At 51.0% G+C, this 27,892-nt stretch overlaps 1 protein-coding gene across 1 annotated transcript; it reads right to left on the reverse strand.

Annotated features, from left to right (window-relative positions):
• Positions 1-2,922: 2,922 nt before the first annotated feature.
• SPEF1 (sperm flagellar 1) lies at positions 2,923-22,013 on the reverse strand. The gene is made up of 7 exons (XM_058193791.1): positions 21,888-22,013; positions 19,596-19,707; positions 17,258-17,414; positions 12,776-12,824; positions 8,954-9,020; positions 7,916-8,027; positions 2,923-6,141 (listed from the first exon to the last, which is right to left on the reverse strand). The coding sequence occupies exons 1-7, from the start codon at positions 21,997-21,999 to the stop codon at positions 6,034-6,036; spliced, it is 717 nt and encodes a 238-aa protein (XP_058049774.1). The 5' UTR covers positions 22,000-22,013; the 3' UTR covers positions 2,923-6,033.
• Between the last annotated feature and the right edge of the window lie 5,879 nt (positions 22,014-27,892).

Consider the following 27,892-nt stretch of genomic DNA (forward strand, 5'->3'; position numbering starts at 1 on the left):
TCCACTAAGACTCCCAAGATCCCACTCACAGTGATTACTATTGAGCCAGGTACCACCTATCCTGTACCTGCGCATTTGGGTTGTCGTGCCTAAATGCAGAACCTTGCTTTTGTCCCCGTCGAATTTCATTTTGTTTCGCTTCTTTAAGGTCCAACTTTTCAGAACCGTAGGTAGCTACGGGGGAAACGCAATAGAGCGGACTAACCTACGTTGCCTTGCCAGGCAGATCTGCTTGCTTTTCCTGCGTATTTTGCTTTTGGGGGGGGGCGAGTGGGTGGGACAGACCTAATTGGCCCTATTTCAGGATGAAGTTTCACCACAGGAGCCTGCCCACGTTCACAGATGGGCAAGGAACTAGACTTCCTGAAGCTCCCACTTGTCATCTGACGCTTGGCAATTGGACGTGCTCCGCAGGGGACCACCGGGGGGGGGAATTGTGGCCCCTTCCAAAGAAACCGCTCTTCGCCTTAAATGCCTTCCAGGTTTCATACTTGCACGGTGTCGTTCCACCCCCACCGCGAGACCGAGGAGTTGAGAGGCAAACGTCAACTTTCCTTGGAAAACAAGACTATTTCTGGAAAGGGTTTAATGTTCACAATTTGTGCGTTCCATCACTCCGACAAGAATAAGAGAATAACAGAGCTGGAAGGGACCCTGGAGGTCTTCTAGTCTAACCCCCTGCTCGACCAGGAGACCCTATAAGATTTCAGACAAATGGTTGTCCAATCTCTTCTTAAAAACCTCCAGTGATGGGGCACCTACAACTTCTGCTGTTGCACTGGTTAATTTTTCTCACTGTCAAGGAAATTTCTCCTTAGTTCCAGGTTGCTTCTCTCTTTGGTTAGTTTCCACCCCTTGCTTCTCGTCCTGCCTTCGGGTGCTTTGGAGAATCAGTTGACCCCCCCTCTTCTTTGGGGCAGCCCCTCAAATACTGGAAGACTGCCACCATGTCACCCCTAGTCTTTCTCTTCTGAACTTTTACAGAACACAGAATAACAGAGTTGGAAGGGATCTTGGAGGTCTTCTAATCCAGCCCCTGATCAAGCAGGATATCCTATACCATTTGAGGCAAATGCCTGTCTAATATCTTCTTAAAGACCTCCAATGTTGGAGGACCCAAAACTTCTGGAGGCAGGCAGTTCCACTGATTAATTGTCCTCACTGTTAGGAAGTTTCTCCTTAATTCCAGGTTGCTTCTCTCCTTAAATAGTTTCCATCCGTTGCTTCTTCTCCTGCCTTCGGGTGCAACCTTTAGGTTGTACCCTTCTTCTGGGTGGCAGACCCTCAAATACTGGAAGACTGCCATCGTGTCACCCCTAGTCCTTCTGTTCATTAAGCTAGACATACCCGATTCCTGCAACTGTATGCTTTAGCCTCCAGTCTCCTAACTCTGGGGCGTAACTCAGAAAACATGCTTGCAGGCTTTCGGAGGTCACAGTGATCCTGACCCATTTGCACGCTCAGCTGATGGATGCAGGACTGAAAAGAGCAGTAAATGGGGGGAGGGGAGGTAGGAACATTTCAAGGAATATTTTGACCCGCACTGAGTGGATGCTAATTTGACATTGCACGTATCAAAAAAACAGTTGTTGGAATTGGGTGTGTCTAGTTTGATGAAAAGAAGGACTGGGGTGATAGCAGTCTTCCAATATCTCAGGGGCTGCCCCAAAGAAGAGGGAGTCAAGCTATTCTCCAAAGCACCTATTTATTTATTTATTTATTTATTGATCAAATTTATATACCGCCCTATCTCCCGAAGGACTCCTGAGGGCAGGACAAGAAGCTATACCGTGTTTTCCCGAAAATAAGACCCTGTCATATTTTTTTTTTGAAACCTCATGTAAGTGCTTGGCCTTATTGCTATGTACTCAAAAGTCCGATTGGGCTTATTATTAGGGGATGTCTTATTTTGGGGGAAACAGGGTAGATAGAAAGTAATCCAGGAGAGAAGCAACCTAGAACTAAGGAGAAATTTCCTGACAGTGAGAACAATTAATCAGTGGAAAAACTTGCCTCCAGAAGTTGTGGATGCTCCAACACTGGAAGTTTTTAAGAAGAGATTGGATAACCATTTGTCTGAAATAGTCGAGGGCCATGATGGCGAACCTATGACGTGAGTGCCACAGGTGTCACATGGAGCCATTTCTCTGGGCACACGAGCCGTTGCCCTGGGTTAGCTCCACCACACATGGGTTCCCGCCTCCCAGCTGATTTTGGGGTCTCTGCCACGCATCCGGGAGACACGCACACTTGCCCATGCCGCCCTGCCCATCCCAGGAGTCTCATTGCAGCCCATTTTGGATGCTAGGTTAAGCACAGGGCTCGCGTGGAGGCTCTGGGAGGGCGAAAAACCGGAAATCTGGACAACAGACCATTTCTGGCCTCTGGAGCCCCTCCGGAGGCCAGGGGAGGCAGTTTTCACCCTCCCGGAGGCTCCAGGAAAGCCTCCGGAGCTTGGGTAGGGTGAAAAACGGGCCTACTGGAAGTCCGGAAACAGGCCATTTCTGGCCTCCGGAGGCTTCAGGGAGACCTGCTAGGCCCATAGTGGGGTGCGGGGGATCGTGGATGCCTGTGCAGGAGGCGGGGCAGCGCAGGGGGTGGGGTTGCCCATGCACAGGGGGGCAGTCGTGTGTGGGGAGGGCATTGCATTATGGGTGTGGGCACGCACGTGAGTGGTATTGCGCACGCACACACAGGTTTTTGGTACCCGAGGGAAAAAATGGTTAGCCATCACTGGTATAGGGTTTCCTGCCAAGGCAGGGGTTGGACTAGATGACCTCCAAGGTCCCTTCCAATTCTGTTATTCTATTCTATTCCACTTTTGGACATTCTGTTGCTACACTCCCCCACCACCACAAAAAAAAAAAAAAAGAGAGAGAGACACACACACGAAGGGAGGATTAAGGTCTTTAATGCTGAAGAGCAGACAGAAACTACCTTTAGAGCAGGAAGCCGTGTGATCGTGCCGAAAAATAGTGGCTGGCCCCCCACAAAAGCCGCTAATTGGCCCCATAACTGCATTGCCAAGAGGTTTTGCAATCGGTAAACTCAGCTAAAGCCGCCCTCTGCCGTCCAGCTCAGGTTATTACACCCTCTGGCTTTTTGTTTGTTTATTTACCTTATTTTGTTTTGTTTTGTTTTCTGGCACACCTGCCCAAGCTCAAGACAGCCCCCACCCCCCCAAGAAATCTCCCCGGAGTGGCTTAGCCAGGATAAATGAGCATTTAGAAGCATAAGCCAGTCCCTTTCTCAAGAGATCGCCTCGATTCTTTCTTCTGGCAGGAATTTGTAGCATCCGGGCATTTCACAGAGACCGACCCTTGAGACCCCCCCTCAGTCCGTCCCATCGCAGGAAAAGATCATCGGAAGAGAGGCAGCGACCCCAGCAGGCATCCAAAGCTTGGCCGGACCCTGAATTACGAAGGCCAAATGGTGACAACCAAACCCTGAGAGTTTTTATGGTAACCCCTAAAACCGACACAGGGCCAAGAGACCCTCCTGAGCTCAGTTGAAGGCACCTGGGGGTACTTTAAGCAGGGCCACGTGGGAGCAATGGAGAGAACGAAGCCAAAGGGATCCACGGGAGATCCCGGTGGAAGCAAATGTGTACAGAAGGCACTAAAGCACCACCATTGGAAGTCTTCATGTGGCTACGTCGTAGGACACCTTGGTTACATCTTTGCTAACCCTGCTTTGAGGGAATGACTCAAGAGCTCCAATATATGTTGACCCTTCCTCCTTTCATCTTTGTGAAGACCCCAAAGTGAATGACTTCATTCTCAGCTCCCCCCAGGACGAAGTAAGATTGGGGAAGGTGGGCTATTATCTCCTCTCTTCCAAGGACTCCCTCCCCCGTCCCCCTTCTCTTCCTGTGCAGCAGCAGCTCCGACCACGGTTGTGGGAATGTTCACACCTCGTGCTGGCACCTCAGCAAGGTTGTCCTTTGGAACAGGGGTCTCCAACCTTGGCAACTTTAAGCCTGGAGGAAGCTTTGCTGGCTGGGGCTTCCTGGGAGTTGAAGTCCGCCAGGCTTAAAGTTGCCAAGGTTGGAGACCCCTGCTCTGGAAAGTGCAAAGGATGACAAGATGACGTGAGGAGGTCCCTTCCTGCTGTAGGTGCTTCTCAGTTGCGTTGATGGGCTTCTCAGCGGGGGCCTTTGGGAAGGAGGAGGAGAACATCATCGGGAGAAGGACCCGGGATGGCCAAGATCAAAGCAAGGCTAGCCTCGTCTTCCCAGACCTTCGTCCTAAACCGTTCCAAATGACCAACGGAGCCCGGGTCCAAGCCTTCTCGCTGGGTACACAGCGTTCAAAGGCACTTTTAATGGTCCAGATCAGAGGTTCCCAATCTTTTTCGCCCGCGGCTCCCCCGGAAATCCGACCTGCAACTGCGCATGCGCACCAGACGCGCCCGCGGCTCCCCGGAAATCCGACCTGCAACTGCGCATGCGCACCAGACGCCCCAGAAATGGCGCATCAGCGCCGGACCCAGCGGGCGCAGATATTCCGCGGCGCCCCCATGACGATAGCGCGGCTCCCTGGGGAGCCGCGGCTCACAGTTTGGGAATCACTGGTCCAGATGTTGGACCCCGCTCTAGCCCTCTACCGCACCGCGCACACACACAAATTCTCTTCTAGGTTTCAAGGTGGAGATGGAAGCGACCACCTCGTATCTTGGAGATTCAGGGAGAAGGGGAGACAAAGGAAAGGTGAGTCCACACTTTTCAAAAGAGCCACTGTGTGAATTTGGGTGCGTGAAAAAGCACACTTAGGCTCAAAAACCAGGCTCAAACGGGCAGTCACTCTCACACCATATTTTGCTCCTGAGCTCTACAGGGGGGACTTGTGGGAGGGGGGGGATCTTCTCTGGGACATGCCTTCATTCATCTCATGGCCACACAGCGCACCTCAGTCTGTCTCTTCACAAGACACCCCCTCGCCCGCAGGAAGCCAGAACGGGGATTGGGTGGGGGGGTTCTGGTCCGTTGGGTTGGTGCTAGGGATTGTGCATGCAAGATCAAAGATTCAAGAAAGGCAACTGAAGTCACGCAAAAGCTTTGAAGCCCACCTGGGAGCACCTCGGAAGGAAAGCCCCGGAGATGCCTCCAGGAGGCATTCCTCGGCTGGAACTGGGGAAGGTGAGGTAGTTCTGGGACCGGCTTGGGTGCCTGATGGTGGGGAAGGGAGAAGAGGTCAGAAGGAACCTGGAATGGTAGGGGGACCTCAACCCACTGGAGAAGGAGATTCCTGAATCCTTGTATTAGCTGGGTGGTGCATTTCTTAGGGAGGACACAATACCTCTCCCCCACCCCCACTCTGGATTTTCCTCCTTTAGATGGAGCTCAAGAATTCATCTTGGAAAGGACCAAACTCTGCGGTCCTCCCGGCTGCCCATCACTCCATCCTCCGCCATCCTAGAGGGTTTCTTCTCTCTTCCAGAGTCCGCAAGGAGAACAACAGGTAGGGTGGTTTGCAAAGAGCCTGAACTTCAGAAGAAAGGGAAGAGGAGGAGGAGGAGGAGGAGGAGGAGGAGGAAGAGGCTGAGAATCCAAGCCAACTTCTGGCCTCCCAACAGAGCCAAATCTGGGGAAATCCTGGCTAAGGATTTTACTGTTCCCAATGTTCTTCTTCGATGCCAGAAAGCTTATCTCAACCATAATTGCAGCCCCCTTGCCTGGTTGGCTACCGATACAAGCAAGGTGACTTTTCCTGGGATCTCCTGCAACTCCAAGAGGCAGACACGATGGTGCCTGGAGATGGGGACTGGAAGGGCCTGGATTCTCCTGGACTCTCCTGGGGAACATGGCTGACTGACTGGACGTCACCCGGTCTTCTTTCCTCTGGGCACAGTAGCTGGGGCTGCTGGCTGGGCGAAGGTTTCCCTTTGAAACCAGAAGAACTCCACGGAGGGTCTTCTTCCAACATCTCAGCCGGGCTGGAGGGCTGCAAAGAAAAGCGTTGGGCGTTCAAAGAACCAGGGGGGAGCCTGGCATGGATGGAAATGGTCTGGAGAACCACAGCTGGGAGGGGGCCTTCACTTCCGCTTGGGCTCCGCCTGCTGCAGGCGCCGGGAGAGATCGTCGATCCGGACGTTCTTCAGGTGCAGCAGGTGTTCCAGTCGGCGGATTTTCATCTGCAGAATCTAAGAGGAGAGGTTGTAGAGGGTCTTGTTTGAGCAGGGGGTTGGGCTAGAAGACCTCTAAGGTCCCTTCCAATTCTGTTATTCAGTTCTGTTCTGTTCTGTTCTGTCCTTTTCTATTGTGTTCTGTTTCTGTTTCTGTTTCTGTTTCTATTCTATTCTATTCTATTCTATTCTATTCTATTCTATTCTATTCTATTCTATTCTATTCCATTCCATTCCTCAGAAGCAGCAGCTCAAGGACCCAAGACCCGTGGCCCCTGAAAACCCAAGGGGCCCTGCCTCGTTCCTTGTGAGATGCTGCTTTCTAACCATCCAGGTAACTCTTGGCCAAGAGCTCTTCCTCCATGGAGAAAGAAGGGAGGATTTGGTTAATATGGGCACTCCTCGACTTACGACCACAGCTGAGCCCAAGATTTCCGTCGCTAAGTGAGAGGGCTGAGGAATGGGTTTTGCCCCACCTCACGCAACCTTCCCTGACACAATGCCTGCGATTGTTCAATTAGTCATAAGGTTGTTGTTCAGCAAATCCATCGAGTTTGCTCGTCAGAAGGTTGCCAAAGGGGGTCATGTGACCTTGGGACGCCCTGGCCGTCATAAATTTGAGACAGTGGCCAAGGGCCCGAATTTTGGTCGTGCGACAGGACTACAACTTCCCGTTTCCCACTTTCAAGCCTCTTGGTGCCGGACCCTCCAGCAGCCGAATTAGAGGAGGCGGCGTGGGAATCAGGGCCAGCATCAAGGATGTGGATGCGCAGAAGGCAGAGGAGAGGAGAGCAGTGGAAATCTATGGGCCAGTCCTTGGGATGGAAGAGCCACTGGTGCTAATGAAGCCACACCCGAGCTCTGGGGATAAAAGGCAGGGGACTGAGATGAATAGGTGTGGCAGACAACTATGTATCTTCCGGCCAGATGGACTTGTTAGCCTGCTGTGAGAGAGAAACTTTTTGCTGGGGCTGCCGGCGCTCCTAATAAAGGATTCTTTGAGTTCATTTCAGAGGGTCTCTTGTGTTTGGGGAGCTGGGCCAGAACACCAGTGTTGTGCCTCGCCCGCCCTCCTCTCCTCAGCCGGGCCCCTCCCATCTTCTGCTATCTGAGCCAGAGACTGATAGTGACGAAGAATGGCCTGGCATGCCTCCAGCCCCCAGCCCTGGCACCATGCCCGGACAGACTGAGCAAACAAACCTCCCTACAGCATGTGAGCATGAAGCCAGCCACGAGCTGGAATTGCCGGCAGCTGAGCAGGAGGACGAAAAGTGGACAGATCCCCGCTTCCGGAGAATGGAGAGGCGACGTCAGCAAAAGGAAGGGAGGGGCAGGCCTGGATAAGTGCTGAGTCATGGAGCCACACCCCCTGGCCTATATAAAGGATCTGCTTTCTGGCATTCTTTGAGTCAAGCAAAGTCTCATCTGGTTTGCTGAAGTCACACCTTGGATTCCTGCCTGCCCTGAGAACTCTGACAGGAATTTGGCAAAGCTGCAGAGGCTTCGTGGCCATGCTTGATACAGACTTCCCAGACCCGGCCGTCAGAGAAGGAGTGGGACACGACAACCTGGTGCCTTAACCACTGGACCCAACTGCCTCTCTCCCGTCACTTTCTCTCCCGCTGTTGGCAAAGGGCGAGCTTATGATTGTCCTTGCAGAGACCTCGGGAAGTCTCTGCCCTTGGCAAGTGTGGGGAAGCCGAGAGGGCCCCGCGATGTGGGGGGAGGGTGGTGGCTGAGCCAAGCCCCCTCGCCATCAATGGGCGCCAGGCGGGATGCATCCTGCCCTCACCTGGATGGTCTCCTGGGAAGCCAGCAGGGCCTGTTCCCGCTCGGCCAGGTGCAGACGCAGGTTGGTATCCGTTTGGAGAGGCACCGGGTAGCCTGGCTGGCCCTTGAGAACCCTGCAAGTGGAAAACGGTTATAGGGAAAGAATGTCCCCCAAATTGTGGACTTCCACCCCATCACATGCAGAGAAGTCCCCTTCTCGCAGAGCCTTCCCTTCCCCATCCTAGGGAACCAAGCTCAAGATTCTATTTCAGAGGAAGAAGGACGGCCATTTTCTCCTTTCCTGGTGTTTGATAGACATCTCAGCATGATCTGTCCATCAGCCTGGCTCTTTTCACTTCCATGAATGGCCTGGAACCCACTTTAGAGGCATCCAGTGGCAAGGAGTTCCATCTGCCGCCACCTTTCCCTGGAAGACGTCCTGGGAAGCTGCGCAGAATCCAGCCATCCCTCCGTCTTCATCTGCCCGCCTCTGCCTCAAGGGCGTTTGCCAGCGGCCTGCTTTACAGGTAGTCCTCGATTTACAACCGGTTGCTTAGTGACGGTTCGACGTTGCAACAGCACTGAAGGAAGTGACCTGGCTGGTTTTTCACACTTAACGACCGTTGCAGCATCTCCAGGCTCACCTGATCACAATTCATACGCTTGGCAATCGACTTATATTTATGAGGGTCGCAGCAACTGACTCGTATTTATGACGGTTGGTCACGCGATTCCCTTTTGTGACCATGGGACAAGCAGAGTTAAGGGGGAAGCTGGATTCACTTAACAACCACGTTACTACCTTAACAGCTGTGGTGATTTGCTTAGCAACGGGGGCAAGAAAGGTCGCAAAATTCACTTAAGAACCATCTCGCTTAGCAACAGAAATCTGGGGCTTAACAGCGGCCGTAAGTCGAGGACTACCTGTATTTCGCAGCTCTGTTCCCTGGGCTGCAATTCAACAGGGCAGAAAAGGAGAAAAGTAGCCCCTTGAATCGCACCCCCACCCCCGCCGGATTCTCGGGTCAGGGGTTCAAAGAGGGCAACCTGAGAGACTCACCTTTCTGAGCCAGGAGACTCCTTGGTGTCAGCTCCGGTGCTGTCGGGCATGGACTTCGAAGTGTAGCCTGTGAAATGCCGGAGAGAGATTAACGAGGGGCCCCTCCCTAGAAAGCCCATTCAGCACCCCGTATCTATAAGGCAGAATTCCCTAGGGACCCCTCAGCCATTTGCCTGAAGTGGTAGAGGGTTTCCTGCCTGAGCAGGGGGTTGGACTAGAAGACCTCCAAGGTCCCTTCCAACTCTATCCTCTCTTCTCCTCTCTTCTTTCTCTTCCCATCCCATCCCATCCCATCCCATCTCATCCTCAGCTCCCTGCTTCTGGACCTTCTTTTGAACCTTTAAAGGGCCCCTGGTGGCCTTTTTACTACACACGCACATTTATTTATTTTTCTAAATTTTATTAATTAGATTTTTATCCTGCCTTTATTACTTTTATAAGTAATTCAAGGTGGGCGAATCTACCTAATATTCCTTCCTCCCCCTTTTTTCCCCCACGACAGCAACAACCCTGTGAGGTGGGTTGGGCTGAGAGAGTGACCGGCTGGCCCAAAATCACCCAGCTGGCTTTCATGCCTAAAGTGGAACTAGAACTCATCACCTCCTAGTGATTTCTAGTCTTGCCTTAGGCAAGACTAGAGGAACAGGCTCAAACTTAATCCCTCCAAGACGGAGTGGCTGTGGATGCCGGCACCCCGATACAGTCAGCTGCAGATGCGGCTGTCCGTCGGGGGCGAGTCATTGGCCCCTATGGAGAAGGTACGCAACTTGGGCGTGCTCCTGGATGGGCGGTTGTCCTTTGAAGACCATTTGGCAACCGTCTCCAGGAGAGCTTTTTATCAGGTTCGCCTGATCCGCCAGTTGCGTCCCTTCCTGGACCGGGATGCCTTATGCACGGTCACTCATGCTCTCGTTACCTCTCGCTTGGACTACTGCAATGCTCTCTACATGGGGCTCCCCTTGAAGAGCACCCGGAGGCTCCAGTTGGTTCAGAATGCGGCTGCGCGGGTTATTGAGGGAGCGGTTGCGGAGCTCCCACGTAACACCTATCCTGCACAGACTGCACTGGCTACCTGTTGTTTTCCGGGTTAGCTTCAAGGTATTGGTTACCACCTTTAAAGCGCTCCATGGCTTAGGACCGGGCTACTTACGGGACCATCTACTGCCGGCCTCTATCTCCCAGCGCCCGGTGCGTTCCCACAGAGAGGGACTCCTCAGGGTGCCGTCAGCCAAACAGTGTCGACTGGCGGCCCCCAGGGGAAGGGCCTTCTCTGTGGGGGCTCCTACCCTGTGGAACGAACTTCCCCTTGGGCTTCGACAATTGCCTGACCTTAGGACCTTTCGCCGCGAACTTAAAACCTATTTATTTCGTATGGCTGGACTGGCCTGATTTTTAAATTTTAATTGAATTTTAATGGGTTTTAAATTTTTGTAATTTTATAGGGTGTAATGTCATTTTAAATTTCCTGGCTAAATTGAATAAGTTTCTTAAGGGTTGTTTTAATATTGTGTATGTTTCTGTTTGTATTTACTTGCCTGTTCACCGCCCTGAGTCCTTCGGGAGAAGGGCGGTATACAAATTAAAATATTATTATTATTATTATTATTATTATTATTATTATTATTATTATTATTATTATTATTATTATTATTATTATTATTATTATTAGGCAAGACTAGAACTCATCGTCTCCTGGTTTCTAGCCTGACGCCTTAATCCAGGGGTGTCAAAGACGCGAACCGTGGGCCGGATGTGTCACACGCTGGCCACGCCCACCCCAGTTTAGCGAAGAGGGTTAAAGTCACGATACGTCACATGACAACGTGATGGCGCGAGTTTCACACCCGCGGCTTAACCACTAGACCAGGGGTCTGCAAACTTGGCTCTTTTAAGACTGGTGGACTTCAACTCCCAGAGTTGAAGTCCACCAGTCTTGGGAGTTGAAGTCCACCAGTCTTAAAAGAGCCAAGTTTGCAGACCCCTGGTCTAGACCAGCTGGCTCATTTGTTGCAGCTTTCCTCAAACAGACGCCCTCTTCAACCTGCCATTCCCAATACGATATGGGTGTGTAGGAGCCGAGTTGTGTTGCCATAACACGCTCAGCCACCAACCAACCAACCAACCGTAGGGTGGCAAGAGCAACTCAAACTAACGACTGGTTGTGTTGAGACCACACGTTAACCGTGGTTAGTCTGCACTTTGGTTGGCTTTGGGAAGCTCAATCCGTTTCGGTTTAAGTTCTCGGCATAATGTCAGAAAAGGCAGTGCGGGACGTCCTCAAGTTACGACCCCAATCAGAATTTCCATTGCTTGGTGGTTAAGTGAGCCGCGCCCAATTTTACGGCCATTTTGGGCCACGGGGCTCAAACGAATTATTTATTTATTTATTTATTTATTTTATTTATTCAAATTTATATACCGCCCTATCTCCCGAAGGACTCAGGGCGGTTCACAGGCACATAAAACATGTATATACAATTAAAATAACTATTAAAAAAACTTATTCTAATGCCAAATATTAAAAATATAAATATAAATCTTAAAACCAAATTTAAAACCCCTATAAATTTAAAATCTACGAATTTAAAATCTAAGCCAGTCCTGCACAGATGAATAAATGCGTCTTGAGCTCGCGACGGAAGGTTCGGAGGTCCGGAAGTTGACGGAGTCCTGGGGGGAATCATCGTGGCCGTTAAGTGAATCGTTGCAGTCGTTAAGCAAATCCCGCTTCCCCATTGACTTTGCTTGCCGGAAGCCAGCTGGGAAGGTGGCAAATGGCAGTCACGTGACCCTGGGATGGCAACCATCCGTAAACAGATATTGATTGCCAACTGCCCGAATTTGGATCACGGCCTGGAGGGATGCTACCCCAGCCATCAAAGTCCCCTTTTTCCAGCATTGTTGCAACTGTGAAGAGCTGTTAAACGAACGGTTGAGATGCGGGGACTCCCTGTATTCAAGGACCAGGTTAAGCCTATTGTCCGAATGCCTCCATTGAAGGGGAATAAAGCTTTGCAAATGGCAAGGAGGGCATCTTAGCCTTGCCCACCCTAAAACTTGGCCCGTGTTGTGGCCTGTTGGCCACCGGCCCCTCCAGCAGCCGAATCGGAGGAGGAGGAGGAGGCATGGGAGTTCGGGTCAGCATCAAAGCAACCTGAGGGCTCCGAGGGGGAGGAGGGAACGGAGCTGACAGAGAGAGAGAGAGACAGAGAGACGGAGGTGGAGCCTGGGCCATCCGTCAGCCCTCAGATGGAGAATCAACAGCCCCCAGGTGGCTGATGAGGAAGAGAAAGAACAGCTGGGTCCAGTGCCTGATGTGCGACTGCACAGAAGGCAGAGGAGAGGAGAGCAGTGGAAATCTATGGGCCGGTCCTTGGGACGGAAGAGCCACTGCTGCTAGCAAAGCCCCACCCGAGCTCTGGAGATAAAAGACAGGGGGAAGAGATGAATAGATATGGCAGACAACTACTCATCTCCCTGTCAGTCCTCAGATGGAGAGTCAACAGCTCCCAGGTCTGGAGGTGGCTGATGAGGAAGAGGAGGAACAGCTGGGTCCAGTGCCTGATGCATGGATGCATAGAAGGCAGAGGAGAGGAGAGCAATGGAAATCTATGGGCCGGTCCTTGGGACGGAAGAGCCACAGTGGCTAGCGAAGCTCCACCCGAGCTCTGGGGATAAAAGGCAGGGGGCGGAGATGAATAGATGTGGCAGGCTTTTTGCCAGGGCTGCTGGCGCTCCTAATAAAGGAATCTTTGAATAAAGGGTTTGTCGTATTTGGGGAGCTGGGTTAGAACAGCCCCCCTTTGCTCTTCCTGCCCTTACCTGTTTCCATGTAGTTGTTGTCTTCCACAATGGTGCGCATGCCCAGGTCCTGTTTCAAGAGAGAGGAAGAGGGGCTTGCACATCAAACGCTACGGACCCCCTCCACTTTCGCTCCCTGCTCCGCTGTACCAAGAGCGCCCTGTTCTCAACGTGACATTCCGGAGAGAGTCTCCTTGCAAAATCGAGGAAGTCACAGAAACAGACCGGTGCCCTGGCCTGCGTGGAAAGCCCAGGAAGGCACGGAGGCCTGGAAGCGCTTGTCTTGAGAGTGGGCCTTGAAGGCCAGAGTAGAGATTTCCAGGCAGCGGTTTTTTCCAACGGAAAGGGGTTTATTGCCCTTCAGGCAGTCCTCGATGTACGGCCACAATTGAGCCTAACATTTCTGTTGCTGAGTGAGACAGTTGCTAAGTGAGTTTTGTCCCCCAGGTGATGATGAGTTTCCTCACCACAATTCTGAAGGTCCCTTCCAACTCTATTATTCTATGTTCTATATTCTACATGCTATGACTCACTTAACAAGAAAGGTGATGGGGGGGGGAGGGGGGAAATGGGGCGGGGGGGAGGGGAAGATTATAAATTGATTGATTGCTATTGTACAGGAATAATGGTAGAATTAAACAAGTTGGAATGGTGTAAAGTCGGGACTGCTCGGTAACCACTCCCAAAGGGAAAGGGTAAGGAAAGAGAAGGAAGAAAGTAGGTAGGTAGGTAGGAAAGAAGGGAGGGAGAAGAAAGGATAGGAGGAGAAGAAGAAGGAGAAGATAGAGGGTTAGAAAGGATGGTAGTGAGAAGTGGGAAAGAGGTGGGGAAGTAGGAAAGCGAGGAGAAGGATGGTGGGGAAAGTCGAAGAAGGATGAGAAGGGAAGAAAGGATTAAAGGAGGGAGTGGCGGTCGAGCAGCCCTGATTGAGCATAATTTGAGTATAGGATCGATTGTTGGATAAGTGATTGTATTGTACACTGGTCAAATTGTGGGAATTATTATGGAAAATAAAAAATTTTGCCCTGGGGGGGGGAAAAAAAAAAGAACAAGAAAGGTGATAAAACGGGGCGAAAATTACTTCACAACTGTCTTGCTCGGCGACAAAAATTTGGGGCTAAGTTGTGGTCGTAAGTCCAGGGCTGCCTGTATGCGCCACCTGGATTTCAGGACCCTGGAGAGCTCTACCTGTAAGTCCCCGTTGCCTTCTTCCGCCCAGATCATGCGAGAATAAATACGTCAAGACCCAGGAGGTGGCAATTTCACAACTGTTAAAGGTCCACCAGACGATGTGGCAGCCCTAGCAGCAACTACAGACACAATTATTTCTCTTTGCTTTCTACTAAATACAGTAGTCCTCGACTTGCAACGGTTCATTTAGTGACCACGTGAAGTGACAACAGCGCTGGGGGAAAAAAGTGACTTTTTCACATGACCGTGGCATCATCTCCATGGCCACCTCGTCAAAATTCAGACGCTTGGCAGCTGACTCGTATTTATGACGGTCGCAGTGTTCCCGGGGGTCACGCGATCCCCTTTTGCGACCTCCTGACAAGCAAAGTCATTGGGGGAAGCCAGATTCACTTAGCAACTGTGGCAAGAAAGTAGGGAAAACAGGGAAAGACTCACTTAACAAGTGTTTCACTTAGCAACGGAAATTGTGGGCCCAATTGTTGTCGTAAGATGAGGACTAGCTGCATTGGTCCAGGTCAGTGAGGGGTCTCCAAACTTGGTAACTTTAAGTCTTGAGGGCTTCGACTCTCTGTGCTGGCTGGGGAATTCTGGGAGTTGGAGTCCACCCACCTTAAAGCAGGCTGGCTGGGGAATTCTGGGAGTTGGAGTCCACCCACCTTAAAGCAGGCTGGCTGGGGAATTCTGGGAGTTGTAGTCCACCCACCTTAAAGCAGGCTGGCTGGGGAATTCTGGGAGTTGGAGTCCACCCACCTTAAAGCAGGCTGGCTGGGGAATTCTGGGAGTTGTAGTCCACCCACCTTAAAGCAGGCTGGCTGGGGAATTCTGGGAGTTGGAGTCCACAGGTTTGGAGACCCCTGGTCCAGGTGTGACCCTTTGAAGCGACCCTTTCAAGAAGAGTTTATTTTTTTCCTTAAAACAAGAGGCTTCCGTCAAGACCAGCCCCGCCCTGCCCCACCTGTCTGGTGGCTTGGATTCAGACAGACAGACAGACAGACAGACAGAGGAAAAACAGCAAGGTGTATCTCCAGGCAGGTAAAAAGGAAGGCGGTGAAAGGCAGAAACCTGGGGCATTGGAGTCGGGAAGGAGCAAAGGCTGCAGCAGCCCAGAGGAGTTGGTGGCCGGCCCTGGAGAGAAGCAGAAGAGGAAGGGAGGGAGACGTAAAAAGAAAGAAAAAATAAAAGAGGAGAGAGAGAGAGATGGGGTACGTTTGCCATTCCTCCCCCTCCCATCAGTCCTTCAGGCTGGAGTCAGAGAGCTCCTCAACTGGGAAGGACCGTCAGACCGTCCTTGATACCCCACTCATTTTATTTATTTTATTTTATTTATTTATTAATCACATTTATATACCGCCCTATCTCCCAGGGGACTCAGGGCGGTTCACAGGCAAGTAAAAGACATATAAATACACACTAAAGCCACATTTAAAAAACTTATTCTACAAAGCCGAATTAAAAAGCAATATAAATAATAAAAACCCATTTAAAACCAATATAAATTTAAAAACTAATCCAGTCCTGCGCAAATGAATAAGTGTGTTTTAAGCTCGCGATGGAAGGTTCGGAGGTCCGGAAGTTGACGGAGTCCTGGGGGGAGTTCGTTCCAGAGGGTGGGAGCCCCCACAGAGAAGGCCTTTCCCCTGGGTGTCGTCAGACGGCACTGCCTAGCTGATGGCACCCTGAGGAGTCCCTCTCTGTGAGAGCGCACGGGTCGGTGAGAGGTATTCGGTAGCAGTAGGCGGTCCCGTAAGTAACCCGGCCCTATGCCATGGAGCGCTTTAAAGGTGGTTACCAAGACCTTGAAGCGCACCTGGAAGGCCACAGGTAGCCAGTGCAGTCTGCGCAGGAGAGGTGTCACTCAGGCAGGAGGAGGCGGTACCAGCGCAGCCGCATTCTGGACTAACTGAAGCCTCCGGATGCCCCTCAAGGGGAGCCCCATGTAGAGAGCATTGCAGTAATCCAGACGAGACGTCACGAGGGCGTGAGTGACCGTGCACAAGGCATCCCGGTCTAGAAAGGGGCGCAACTGTCATAGTTTGACTACCGCAATGGTCTCTACATGGGGCCGCCCTGGGAGACGACTTCCCAGAGCTAAAAGACGCATCTCCTGCTGTCTTGAGGCTGAAAAGGGGCCGCCTGGTTTCAAGGCATGGATCCCTGTGGGTGGATCTCCATGGATCTCCTGCTCGGATGGTGGGGATCTCCTCTACACTTTTCATACTTACGACCTTTGCAGCATCCTCAGGGTCACGTGATCCAAATTTGGATGCTTGGCAACGGACTCATATTTACGAAGGTTGCAGTGTCGGGGGGGCGGGGGTCCCGTGATCCCCTTTTGCCACCTTCTGACGAGCAAAGTCATTCTGGAAACCAGATTCGCTTAACAAACCGGGTTCCTCATTTAACAACGGCAGTGATTCACTTAACCATGGTGGCAAAACAGTTGTGAAATGGGGCAAAATTCACTTAACAACGGTCTCGCTTAGCCACAGAAATTTTGGGCTCGGTTGTGGTCATAAGCTGAGGACTATCTACTGTCCATAATGAAAGGGTTCTCTCCTCCAAGCCCTTTGGAACAAATAGTAGTGGCCCTGATAAAAAAGAACATTTAGGTGGAATCCTTCCACTTTTTTTTCATAAAAATATCCTTGGGTTTGTTTTCCAGATCTCTCTTCTCAGCTTTTGCAGCTTAAAGCAAGCCGGCTGGGGAATTCTGGGAGTTGAAATCTACGTTTCTTAAAACATGCTGATTGGGGAATTCTGGGAGTTGAAGTCTACCCATCTTAAAGGTAAAGGTAAAGATTCCCCTAGCAAGTACGTGCTAGTCGTTGCCGACTCTAGGGGGCGGTGCTCATCTCTGTTTCAAAGCCGAAGAGCCAGAACTGTCCGACCATGTCTCCGTGGTCATGTGGCCGGCATGACTCAACGCCAAAGGCACATGGAACGCTGTTACCTTCCCACCGAAGGTGGTCCCTATTTTTCTACTTGCATTTTTTACCTGCTTTCGAACTGCTAGGTTGGCAGAAGCTGGGGCAAGTAACAGGAGCTCACCCTGTTACACAGCAGCACTAGGGATTCGAACCGCTGAGCTGCCGACCTTTCGATCAACAAGCTCAACGCCCTAGCCCCTGAGCCACCGCGTCCCTACCCATGTGAGCTCACCGCGTGAGCTACCCATCTTAAAACATGCTAATTGGGGAATTCTGGGAGCTGAAGTCCACCCCTCTTAAAGCAAGCTGGCTGGGGAATTCTGGGAGTTCAACCTCAGAGGTCAACATTTGTTCAACTGACCCTCATCCAAGCTCTACTGACCTGGTAAGAGTTGGTGGACATCTTGGCTTGCTTCTGCTTCTCCTCAATCTTCTGTCTCAACGGGATCAGTACTAATTCCACCACTCCAGGAGTGCATTGCGCAATCTTCCGGACGATGTCTTCGGGAATGGAAAAATTCAATTTGCTCAACACTTTCCTGAAAAAGAGGCGAGGAACTGAGCAGGGGAGTCCACCCACACAACCCCCTCTGGTGACTCTTGTCTTCAGCACCCAGAAAGAGGCAGATGGAGACCCCTCCCATACGACAAGAGATCTTGGCCCACTGGGAATAAAACTATATCTATATATTTAGGTAGTCTTCGACTTACGGCCACCACTGAGCCCCAAATTTCTGTTGCTAAGGGAGTCCTTTGTTAAGTGAATTGTGTCCACGACCTTTCTTGCCACGGTTGTTAAGTGAATCTGGCTTCCCTATTGAGTTTGAGGTCATTTACAGGGCCTCCGGGACGTTGAAACCGTCATAAATGTGAGTCAGTGTTCAATTTTGATCGTGTGACCCTGGAGATGCTGCCCTACCAGCGTGAACAATGGTCCAGGTGGCTTTTTTCCCAGTTCCATTTAACGGTCACTAAATGAACTGTTGTAAGTCAAGGAGTACCTTTCCCCAGTTAACTTTTTTGTTTTTTTTGTTTATCAAAGTATAAAATATAAAGGGAGAAAAAGCACGGCCAAGTAAGAAGAGAGGGAGGGGAAAGGATGTAGTGTAACGGGAGAAAAAAAATGAAAAGAGCAACACAGGTAGAAGAAGGTAACAACAGTACAACCACAGCTTTTTGCTTTTACACAACGGCATCTACAAGCCACTTCTAGAACAATGAGCCTGTCTGGTTTACCAAAGCAAAACCGAAGTTTCATTCCCCACCCCCATCCCCTTGCAAGCACAAAATCCAGAAGCAGTTTCAAAATAAAGACAAAATTAAATATACAGTATTCTCTTCTTTGGACAAAAAAACCTCAGTTTAAACCATCTCTGCTTCTCTTTGTTGTGTGGGGTTGTATATGATTCATTCTCGTATTTTCAAATCTAGTCAATACTATTTTACAAACTTTGGAATATTACTCAGCGTTTGCTGTTCTGACCCAGCTTCCCAAACACGACAAACCTTCCGATGTGAACTCAAAAGATTCCTTTATTAGGAATGCCGGCAAAAAAATTCTCTCTCACCGCAGGCTAACAAGTCTGTCCAGCAGGGGAGATGAATAGTTCTCTACCACATCTGTTCATCTCCGCCACCTGCCTTTTATCCTCAGAGCTAGGGTGGGGTTTTGCTTGCAGCCGTGGCTCTTCCGTCCCAAGGACCGGCCCATAGATTTCCACTGCTCTCCTCTCCTCTGCCTTCTGTGCATCTGCGCGTCAGGCACTGGACCCAGCTGTTCTTCCTCTTCTTCATCAGTCACCTCCAGGCCTGGGGGATATTGACTCTCCATCTGCGGGCTGACGGGCGGCCTGTCTCTCTCTCTCTCTCTCTCTCTCTGCCAGCTCCATTGCCTCTTCCTCTTTCTCAGGTTGCCTTGATACTGACCCCGATGTTGTATCTCGTCCGATCTCACCGCAGCCGGGGCCTTCTTCCGAACACGGAGGAATGTCCTAGTATGTCTCCCGGCCCCAGCCCTGGCTCCATGCCCAGACAGGCTGAAGAGGAGGAAGTATCTCCAGCCCCCAGCTCTGGCTCCATGCCCAGGCAAACGGAGCAACTAGACCCCTTCCCCTCCTTCACAGCATGTGAGCCTGAGGGAGGTCAATTACCAACAGCTGCCGACTGGAGTGACCCTCGCGTCAGAAGACTTGATAAGCGGAGGCAACAGAAGGAAGGGAGGGGCAGGCCTGGATAAGTGCTGAGTCATGGAGCCGCACCCCATGGCCTATATAAAGGATCTGCTTTCTGGCATTCTCTGAGTCAGGCAAAGTCTAAACATATCTTGCTGAAGTCACTTTCTGGTCTCCTGCCTGCCCTGAGGACTTTGCTAGGACTTTGGCAGAGCTGCGGAGGCACGCCTGATTCGGATTCCCCTGACCCGGCCGTCAGCGGAGGAGTGGGACATGACACCCGACTCCCATGCCTCCTCCTCCTCCTCTGATTTGGCTTCTGGAGGGGCCGGCAGCCGACAGGCCAAAACAATTACTTAAAGAACCTGAGGACCTGCGTTTACATACATGCTCATTTTATACATACAAAACTTGAGTGTGGATCAATATTCACACATAGAAGAGGGCTACGCGCATTTTTGGCAAGGCAGGGCCCCATGGACCACAGCCAATCTCCATCCATCTGGGGTGGGGGATTCCGAACGCTGTCTTTACCTGTAAAATACTGACCTGTTCAGGTGCCCCCAGTTGGAGAGCTTCTGTTGTGTGGAATTAGCTGGAGCGTAATTGTGCATTTCCACCATTTTGGGAAAATAGAACTTCACCACTTCGGCCACCAGAACTGGATGGGCGATAAAAAGAAGGAAGTCCTTGACATACAACTGGAATGGAATCTGTCTGTTACGGTTGCCGAGCGAGACAGTGGTTAAGGGAATTTTGTTCCGTTTTATGACCTTTCTTGCCACCGTTGTTAAGTGAGTCACTGCAGTTGTTCAGTTAGGAACACGACTGTTAAGTGAATCTGGCTTCCCTACTGACTTGGCTCATCCGAAGGTCGCAAAAGTGATGACGTGGCCTTGGGACACTGCGACCGTCATAAATATGAGTCAGCGTCTGAATTTTGATCATGTGACGACCGGGATGCTGTAATGGTTGTTAAGTGTGAAAAATGGTCATAAGTCAGTTTTTTCAGTGAAGTTGTAACTTTGAACGGTCTAAATGAACTGTTGTAAGTCAAAAAATACTTTTAGAGCTAGTCCTTGACTTACAACAGTACGTTTAGTGACCGTTCAAAGTTACAACAGCCCCGAAAAAAAATGACTTAGGGCCATTTTTCAGAGTTAAGACCTTTCCAGTATCGTGGGATCAAAATTCAGAGGCTTGGCCACTGACTCGTATTTATGACAGTCGCAGTGTCCCGAGGGTCACGTGATCCCCGTTTGCGACCTGACCAGCAAAGCCAGATTCATGTAACGACCGGATTACTAACGCATCAACTACAGTGATTCATTTAACAACCAAGGCAAGAAAGGTCGTAAAATGGAGCAAAACGCACTTGACAAACGTGTCCCTTAACACTACAAATTTTGGGCTCCATCGTGGTCATAAGTTGAGGACGGTATTCCACCTTCTCCTTGTCCTAATTCAACCCATGAAAGGTGAGTGGGCTTCAACTCCCAGAATTCTCAGCCGTGGCAACGCTGGCTGGGGAATTCTAGGAGTTGAAGTCCATAAACCAGGTTTGGGAAACCCCGTCTAACTCTTCCAGGACATCCCCTGCGGAGGCTCTGGAGCTTGCAAGAACCCCTGAGGGTCCCCTGGAGGGGGGTCTTTCCCATCGCTGCAGACCCCCGCCCCACTGCCCGAGACCCTCCCTGCCCAGGTGCTTACGCAGGTCTAACTCTTCCAGGACATCCCCTGCGGAGGCTCTGGAGCTTGCAAGAACCCCTGAGGGTCCCCTGGAGGGGGGTCTTTCCCATCGCTGCAGACCCCCGCCCCACTGCCCGAGACCCTCCCTGCCCAGGTGCTTACGCAGGTCTAACTCTTCCAGGACATCCCCTGCGGAGGCTCTGGAGCTTGCAAGAACCCCTGAGGGTCCCCTGGAGGGGGGTCTTTCCCATCGCTGCAGACCCCCGCCCCACTGCCCGAGACCCTCCCTGCCCAGGTGCTTACATGAGTCTAACTCTTCCAGGACATCCTCGGAGGCCCTGGAGCTTGCAAGAACCCCTGAGGGTCCCCTGGAGGGGGGTCTTTCCCATCGCTGCAGACCCCCGCCCCACTGCCCGAGACCCTCCCTGCCCAGGTGCTTACGCAGGTCTAACTCTTCCAGGACATCCCCTGCGGAGGCTCTGGAGCTTGCAAGAACCCCTGAGGATCCCCTGGAGGGGGGTCTTTCCCATCGCTGCAGACCCCGCCCTACTGTCCGAGACCCTCCCTGCCCAGGTGCTTACGCAGGTCTAACTCTTCCAGGACATCCTCGGAGGCTCTGGAGCTTGCAAGAACCCCTGAGGATCCCCTGGAGGGGGGTCTTTCCCATCGCTGCAGACCCCGCCCTACTGTCCGAGACCCTCCCTGCCCAGGTGCTTACGCAGGTCTAACTCTTCCAGGACATCCCCTGCGGAGGCTCTGGAGCTTGCAAGAACCCCTGAGGATCCCCTGGAGGGGGGTCTTTCCCATCGCTGCAGACCCCGCCCTACTGCCCGAGACCCACCCTGCCCAGGTGCTTACGCAGAGCTCTCTGCCCCAAGGACCATCCTCTCCATCCACTGACCCAGAGGAAGGGGCTGGATACTGGTAGGGGGTGGGAAGGGGACAGGGACCCCAGGCTGCTAAAAGGGGAGGGGTCTCCAGGGTGACTCCAATTTCTGCAACAGTTGGGGGCCAACCATCATCCCCAACCGGGCGCCCTCTGGAAAGATGGGTGTGGAAGATGCAGGAATAACGGCCATCTCTGGAGGGCACCCGGTTGGGGATGGCGGCTCCCCAAAAACTCACACTCCCCCCCTCCCCTCCCCCCCAAACCTCCATCGCTGAAGTCGCGGGTGATGTTCCTCTTCGGGCGGGAGAGAGGGATGCCATCCACCCAGCTGTAGAGGTCATTCAGACTCTCCTCGTCCAGGTCACCGTGGGCCATGGTGCCTCTACCCGGGGCTGCCACGCTACTTCCTAGCCAGCGGGGCCGGGGGCGGCCATATTGTTTGCATGGGCAGCCATGGCAACGCCAGCCTCTCAGGAGAGGCGTTGTGGGAGATGTAGTTCTCTCCGGCTCCTAGCAACCCCAGCTACCACAACAGGGTTGCTAGGCAACAGGTGCATCCTAGCAGCAGCCAGCATCCCAGGGTTCCCCCCCCCTCCCCCAAACCTCCATCGCTGAAGTCGGGTGATGTTCCTCTTCGGGCGGGAGAGAGGGATGCCATCCACCCAGCTGTAGAGGTCATTCAGACTCTCCTCGTCCAGGTCACCGTGGGCCATGGTGCCTCTACCCGGGGCTGCCACGCTACTTCCTAGCCAGCGGGGCCGGGGGCGGCCATATTGTTTGCATGGGCAGCCATGGCAACGCCAGCCTCTCAGGAGAGGCATTGTGGGAGATGTAGTTCTCTCCGGCTCCTAGCAACCCCAGCTACCACAACAGGGTTGCTAGGCAACAGGTGCATCCTAGCAGCAGCCAGCATCCCAGGGTTCCCCCCCCCTCCCCCAAACCTCCATCGCTGAAGTCGGGTGATGTTCCTCTTCGGGCGGGAGAGAGGATGCCATCCACCCAGCTGTAGAGGTCATTCAGACTCTCCTCGTCCAGGTCACCGTGGGCCATGGTGCCTCTACCTGGGCTGCCACGCTACTTCCTAGCCAGCGGGGCCGGGGCGGCCATATTGTTTGCATGGGCAGCCATGGCAACGCCAGCCTCTCAGGAGAGGCATTGTGGGAGATGTAGTTCTCTCGGCTCCTAGCAACCCCAGCTACCACAACAGGGTTGCACCGGTTGAATTTCTACCTGCTTTATGTCGTTATTCGGGAACCAACAGAAACATCCATACGGATTAAAGCGTTCTTAGGGAATATAAACCTATGAAAAAAGGCAGGTAGGCTTTGATCTACCGGCCCAAAATTTCCGTTGCTAAGCTAGACAGCTGTTAAGCGAGCTTTGACTCATTTTTACGACCTTTCTTGCCACGTTTGTTAAGTGAATCGCTGCCGTTGTTAAATCAGTCACACGGTTTTTAAGTGAGCCTGGCTTCCCCACTGACTCAGCTTATCAGAAGATCGCAAAAGGGATCATCACGTGACCCCCGGGACATGGCGACCGTCATAAATACGAGTCAGTTGTGCCAAGCATCTGGATTTTGATGATGTGACCACGGGAAAGCGGCAACGGTTGTAAGTGTGAAAAACGGTCACGAGTCACTTTTTTCAGCGCCGTTCTGACTTTGAACGGTCACTAAATGAGCTCTTGTAAGTTGAGGACTCCTTGTATATAGTTCACATTATTTTATTTTACCGATAAAACGGGACGAAAAATGGTTATGCTGTATTTTGCTATTAAAACTGTTTTGTTTTTTTTAATTTACTGGGATGAAGAATTTTTTTTCTTTCGTTTTTGCACTTTCTGTCGGCATGACATTTTTGTCGTTTGTTTCTTTCATTTATAATTCTTAGAATATTTTTTTTTTTTTGCAGGAGATGCCAACAGTTCCTTTGGCTGCCAGAAACATCCCAGAAGGCCTCATATATATATATATATATATATATATATATATATATATATATATATATATATATATATATATATATATATATATATATATATATATATATATATATATATATATATATATATATATATATATATATATATATATATATATATATATATATGTCTTTGGTTATTCTGCACCTAAACTGAAGCCTGAAGATGACGAATGAGACTTCATTAACGTCGCCAAGACACTTCCAATTTTACACGGGAGAAAACCCGAACAACCAAAGACCTATATACAAACACCCGTGAAAACCTCAGAAAACACATATATATATATATATATATATATATATATATATATATATATATTCTGCCTCATTCATAGCAGGCCCTTGAATCCTGTCATTATTCCCTCTGCTTTGTGTCTTTGCAACACAACATGTTGGCCGGCAGGCCTCTGCTTGTCACACCTAGCAATTGCCTCGCCCAGCATATTTTTCCCCAGGCTCTCACGTGTACACGGGGAGGGCCCCCCAAAATTCATCCGCTTCAGAACCTCCCAGCATCAAACGGATTAAATTCAGGGGCCCTCGACTCAGAAACCCCTCCAGATATTTCACAGAAATAATTACTCCCTTCGTGGGGATTAAGGATTGAGATGAATGAAGCTGGAGGCGGCCGTTTCCCTCTAATCTGCAGGCGCCGGTTTAGAAAGGAAGGATTTTTTTCGATTCGTTGGAAGACATCTGGCGCCTGATCAAAGCGCCCCGATTTCCCACAAAGTGGATTACGTTCCAGATTAAGCACCCAATTCCCGTTTCTCCCTTTTTTGTGTATGAAGGAAATCAGCGATTTAGAGGAGCTGAATGAGAAGCAGTTTTACTATGAAGTGAATTCCTCCCCAGAGCAGCCATTTTTGGCAACTGTAAAAGCAATTCTGTGTGTGTGTGTGTGTGTTTGTGTGTATGTGTGAGAGAGGCTTGCACGTGTGTGTGTGTGTGAGACAGGAAGAGACTTGTGCACGTGTGAGAGAGGTGTGTCCATGTGCGTGAGAAATGTGGCTGCGTGAGAGACTTGTAGGGACGTGAGAGGTTGTGTTTCTGTGTGAGAGAAATCTGTTTATGTGTAGAGACTTGTGTGCGAGGCGTGTGTGTGTGTGTGTGTGTGTGTGAGAGAGAGAGAGAGACTTTGTGCATGAGAGAGGTGTGTGTGTATGCAGGACTGAGACTTGAGTGCACATGAGATGTGTGTATACAACAAAAGGCTTGTGTATGCGTGAGAGAGGTGTGTACGTGTGTGAGGGAGAGACTTGCGTGTGTGAGGCTTCTGTGTGAGACATGCGTGCATGTGAAAGACACTCTGTATGTGTGTGAGGGAGAGACGCGTGTGTGTGGGCGATGATTCTGGGTGAGACGCGTGTGTGATACCTGTGTGTGAGATGTGTGTATTTGAGAGACTATGAGATGTATGTGTGAGGGAGGCTTGTCTGCACATGAGAGAGAGGTGTGTATACATCGAAAGCCTTGTGTGTGTGATCCCTGTGTGTGAGATGTGTGTATTTGAGAGACTATGAGATGTATGTGTGAGGGAGGCTTGTCTGCACATGAGAGAGAGGTGTGTATACATCGAAAGCCTTGTGTGTGTGTGTGTATATGTGTGTGACGGAGTGACGTGTGTGTGTGAGAGAGAGGCTTCCATGGGAGAGACATGTGTGTCAGGCATGTGTGTGCATGTGAGACATTGTGCATGTGTGTGTGTGTGTGTGTGAGGAAGAGATGTGTGTGTGAGATGATTCTGTGAGAAGTGTGTGTGTGCATGTGTGTGCATGTGTGTGTGTGTGTGTGTGTGTGTGTGGAAGAGATGTGTGTGAGATGATTCTGGGTGAGACGTGTGTGTGTGAGAGGCTTCTGTGGGAGAGACGTGTGTGTCAGACGTGTGTGTGCGTGTGAGACATTGTGCGTGTGTGTGTGTGAGGAAGAGATGTGTGTGTGAGATGATTCTGTGAGAAGTGTGTGTGAGACGTGTGTGTGTGTGTGTGTGCGTGTGAGACATTGTGCGTGTGTGTGTGGGAGGAAGAGATGTGTGTGTGACGGAGTGACATGTGTGTGTGTGAGAGAGGCTTCCGTGGGAGAGACGAGTGTGTCAGGCGTGTGTGTGCATGTGAGACATTGTGCATGTGTGTGTGTGTGTGTGTGTGTGGGAGGAAGAGGTGTGTGTGAGATGATTCTGTGAGAAGTGTGTGTGAGACGTGTGTGCGTGTGCGTGCGTGTGAGACATTGTGCATGTGTGTGTGTGTGTGTGTGTGTGTGTGTGTGTGTGGAAGAGATGTGTGTGTGAGATGATTCTGTGAGAAGTGTGTGTGAGACGTGTGTGTGTGTGAGAGAGGCTTCCATGGGAGAGACGAGTGTGTCAGGCGTGTGTGTGCGTGTGAGACATTGTGCATGTGTGTGTGTGTGTGTGTGTGTGTGGGAGGAAGAGATGTGTGTGTGAGATGATTCTGTGAGAAGTGTGTGTGTGAGACGTGTGTGTGTGTGTGTGTGCGTGTGAGACATTGTGCGTGTGTGTGTGGGAGGAAGAGATGTGTGTGTGAGATGATTCTGTGAGAAGTGTGTGTGTGAGACGTGTGTGTGTGTGTGTGTGTGCGTGTGAGACATTGTGCATGTGTGTGTGTGTGTGGGAGGAAGAGGTGTGTGTGTGAGATGATTCTGTGAGAAGTGTGTGTGAGAGACACGTGTGTGTGTGTGTGTGTGTGACATGAGACAGAGTGACGTACCCATTTGGGGTGGCCGTGTCTTGGCCTGGGACCACCGGAGGGTCCTGCCAGGCCCTGAAGCTGATCCCTGGGAGGCAAGGCGAGACCCTCCCTCCCTCCCTCCGTGAGGAGCCCCCTGATTAGCTCCCTCTCTGCAGCCGCGTCCGGCCCTCGGTGGCCTGGCTGGAGCCGCCGGCCCCTCCGCGGGTGATAATCCTCCTGCCGAAATCGCCTTCCGAAGGGCCGAGGAGACACCCTTGGCGGGGCTCCTGGTGCCAAACAGATAACCAGCATTCGGAAGCAGCCGCCACCTCCCCTCCCCTGCCAAGGGGTGTGTGTGTGTGTATGTGTGTGTGACAGACTCACACCTGACCTCTGGACTGAGCTCACCTGCGGCCGGGCCCAGCGCTGGCCGCTCACAGGATGGAAAATGTGAGCCATCGCAAGAGTTCCTGCAATAACAACGGCGGGGGCGTAAAACACAGTGCACGTTTTTATCCATCAGAATAGAGCCGGAAGGGACCTTGGAGGTCATCCAGTCCAACCCCTGGTTCAAGCAGGAGATCTTGTACCATTTCAGATAACCTCCGGTGATGAATAGAATACAGAATACAATATAAAGAATAGAATAGAATAGAATAGAATAGAATAGAATAAACAGAGCTGGAAGGGACCTTGGAGGTCATCTAGCCCAACGCCGTTCAGACAGGACATCCTGTACCTTTTCAGACAATGGTTGTCCAGTCTCTGCTTAAAAACCTCCAGTGATGGAGCACCCACAACTTCTGGTGGCAGGCTGTTCCACTGGCTAATTGCTCTCACTGTCAGGAAACATCTCCTTAGTTCTTGGTTGCTTCTCTCCTTGATTAGTTTCCATCCGTTGCTTCTTGTCCTGCCTTCAGGTGCTTTGGAGAATAGGTTGACCCCCTCTTCTTTAGGGCAGCCCCTCAGATATTGAAACCCTGCTATCATGTCCCCCCTTCTTTTCTCTACTGGCCAAACCCAATTTATGCAACCATTTCTTCATATTTTCTCCAGGCCTTTAATCTTCTTAGTTGCTCTTCTTTGCACTTTTTCCAAAGTCTCAACATCTTTTTTGTAACGTGGTGACCCAAACTGGATGCAGGATTCCAGGTGTGGCCTTACTCAGGTTTTATCAAGCAGTACTAATATTCCACATGATTTTGATTCTATGCCTCTGTTTGTACCACCAAGGATGTTGTGACTGAATTGGGTTGGGTTTGCACTTTGGAGTAAGTCAGGAAACTGCCCGTCACAATTAATGGCTGTGATTTTGGTCCTGTGCCTCTGTTTATACAACCAGGGATTGTATTCTGGACTAGAGACTGTCCGGCGCATGTATAGAACTGTCTTGATTCCGTCAGAAATTCAGTTCTGGGGATTCAACTCTTGAGACTTTGAATTGTTTGGATATTTTCAGGTCAAGGATTCAATACCGGGATTAAAACAAATGCCCCAAATTTCCCGTTTTCCCGTTCTTTGTAACGGCTGTAGATTTGGCACGCTGACATTGTAAATACAGGGAATACAACCATTCATTTAGTGACTGTTCGAAGTTCA

The sequence above is a fragment of the Ahaetulla prasina genome, chromosome 8 (assembly GCF_028640845.1).
Source record: "Ahaetulla prasina isolate Xishuangbanna chromosome 8, ASM2864084v1, whole genome shotgun sequence".
Classification (NCBI taxonomy): domain Eukaryota; kingdom Metazoa; phylum Chordata; class Lepidosauria; order Squamata; family Colubridae; genus Ahaetulla; species Ahaetulla prasina.

Coding starts and splice junctions, on each gene's coding strand:
- SPEF1 (XM_058193791.1), bottom strand. CDS start 21,999: ATGGCCCACGGTGACCTGGACGAGGAGAGTCTGAATGACCTCTACAGC. Junction 12,825..17,257: donor TGTCCACCAACTCTTACCAG/GTCAGTAGAGCT, acceptor CTCTTGAAACAG/GACCTGGGCATGCGCACCAT. Junction 8,028..8,953: donor GAGTCTCCTGGCTCAGAAAG/GTGAGTCTCTCA, acceptor TTCCACTTGCAG/GGTTCTCAAGGGCCAGCCAG.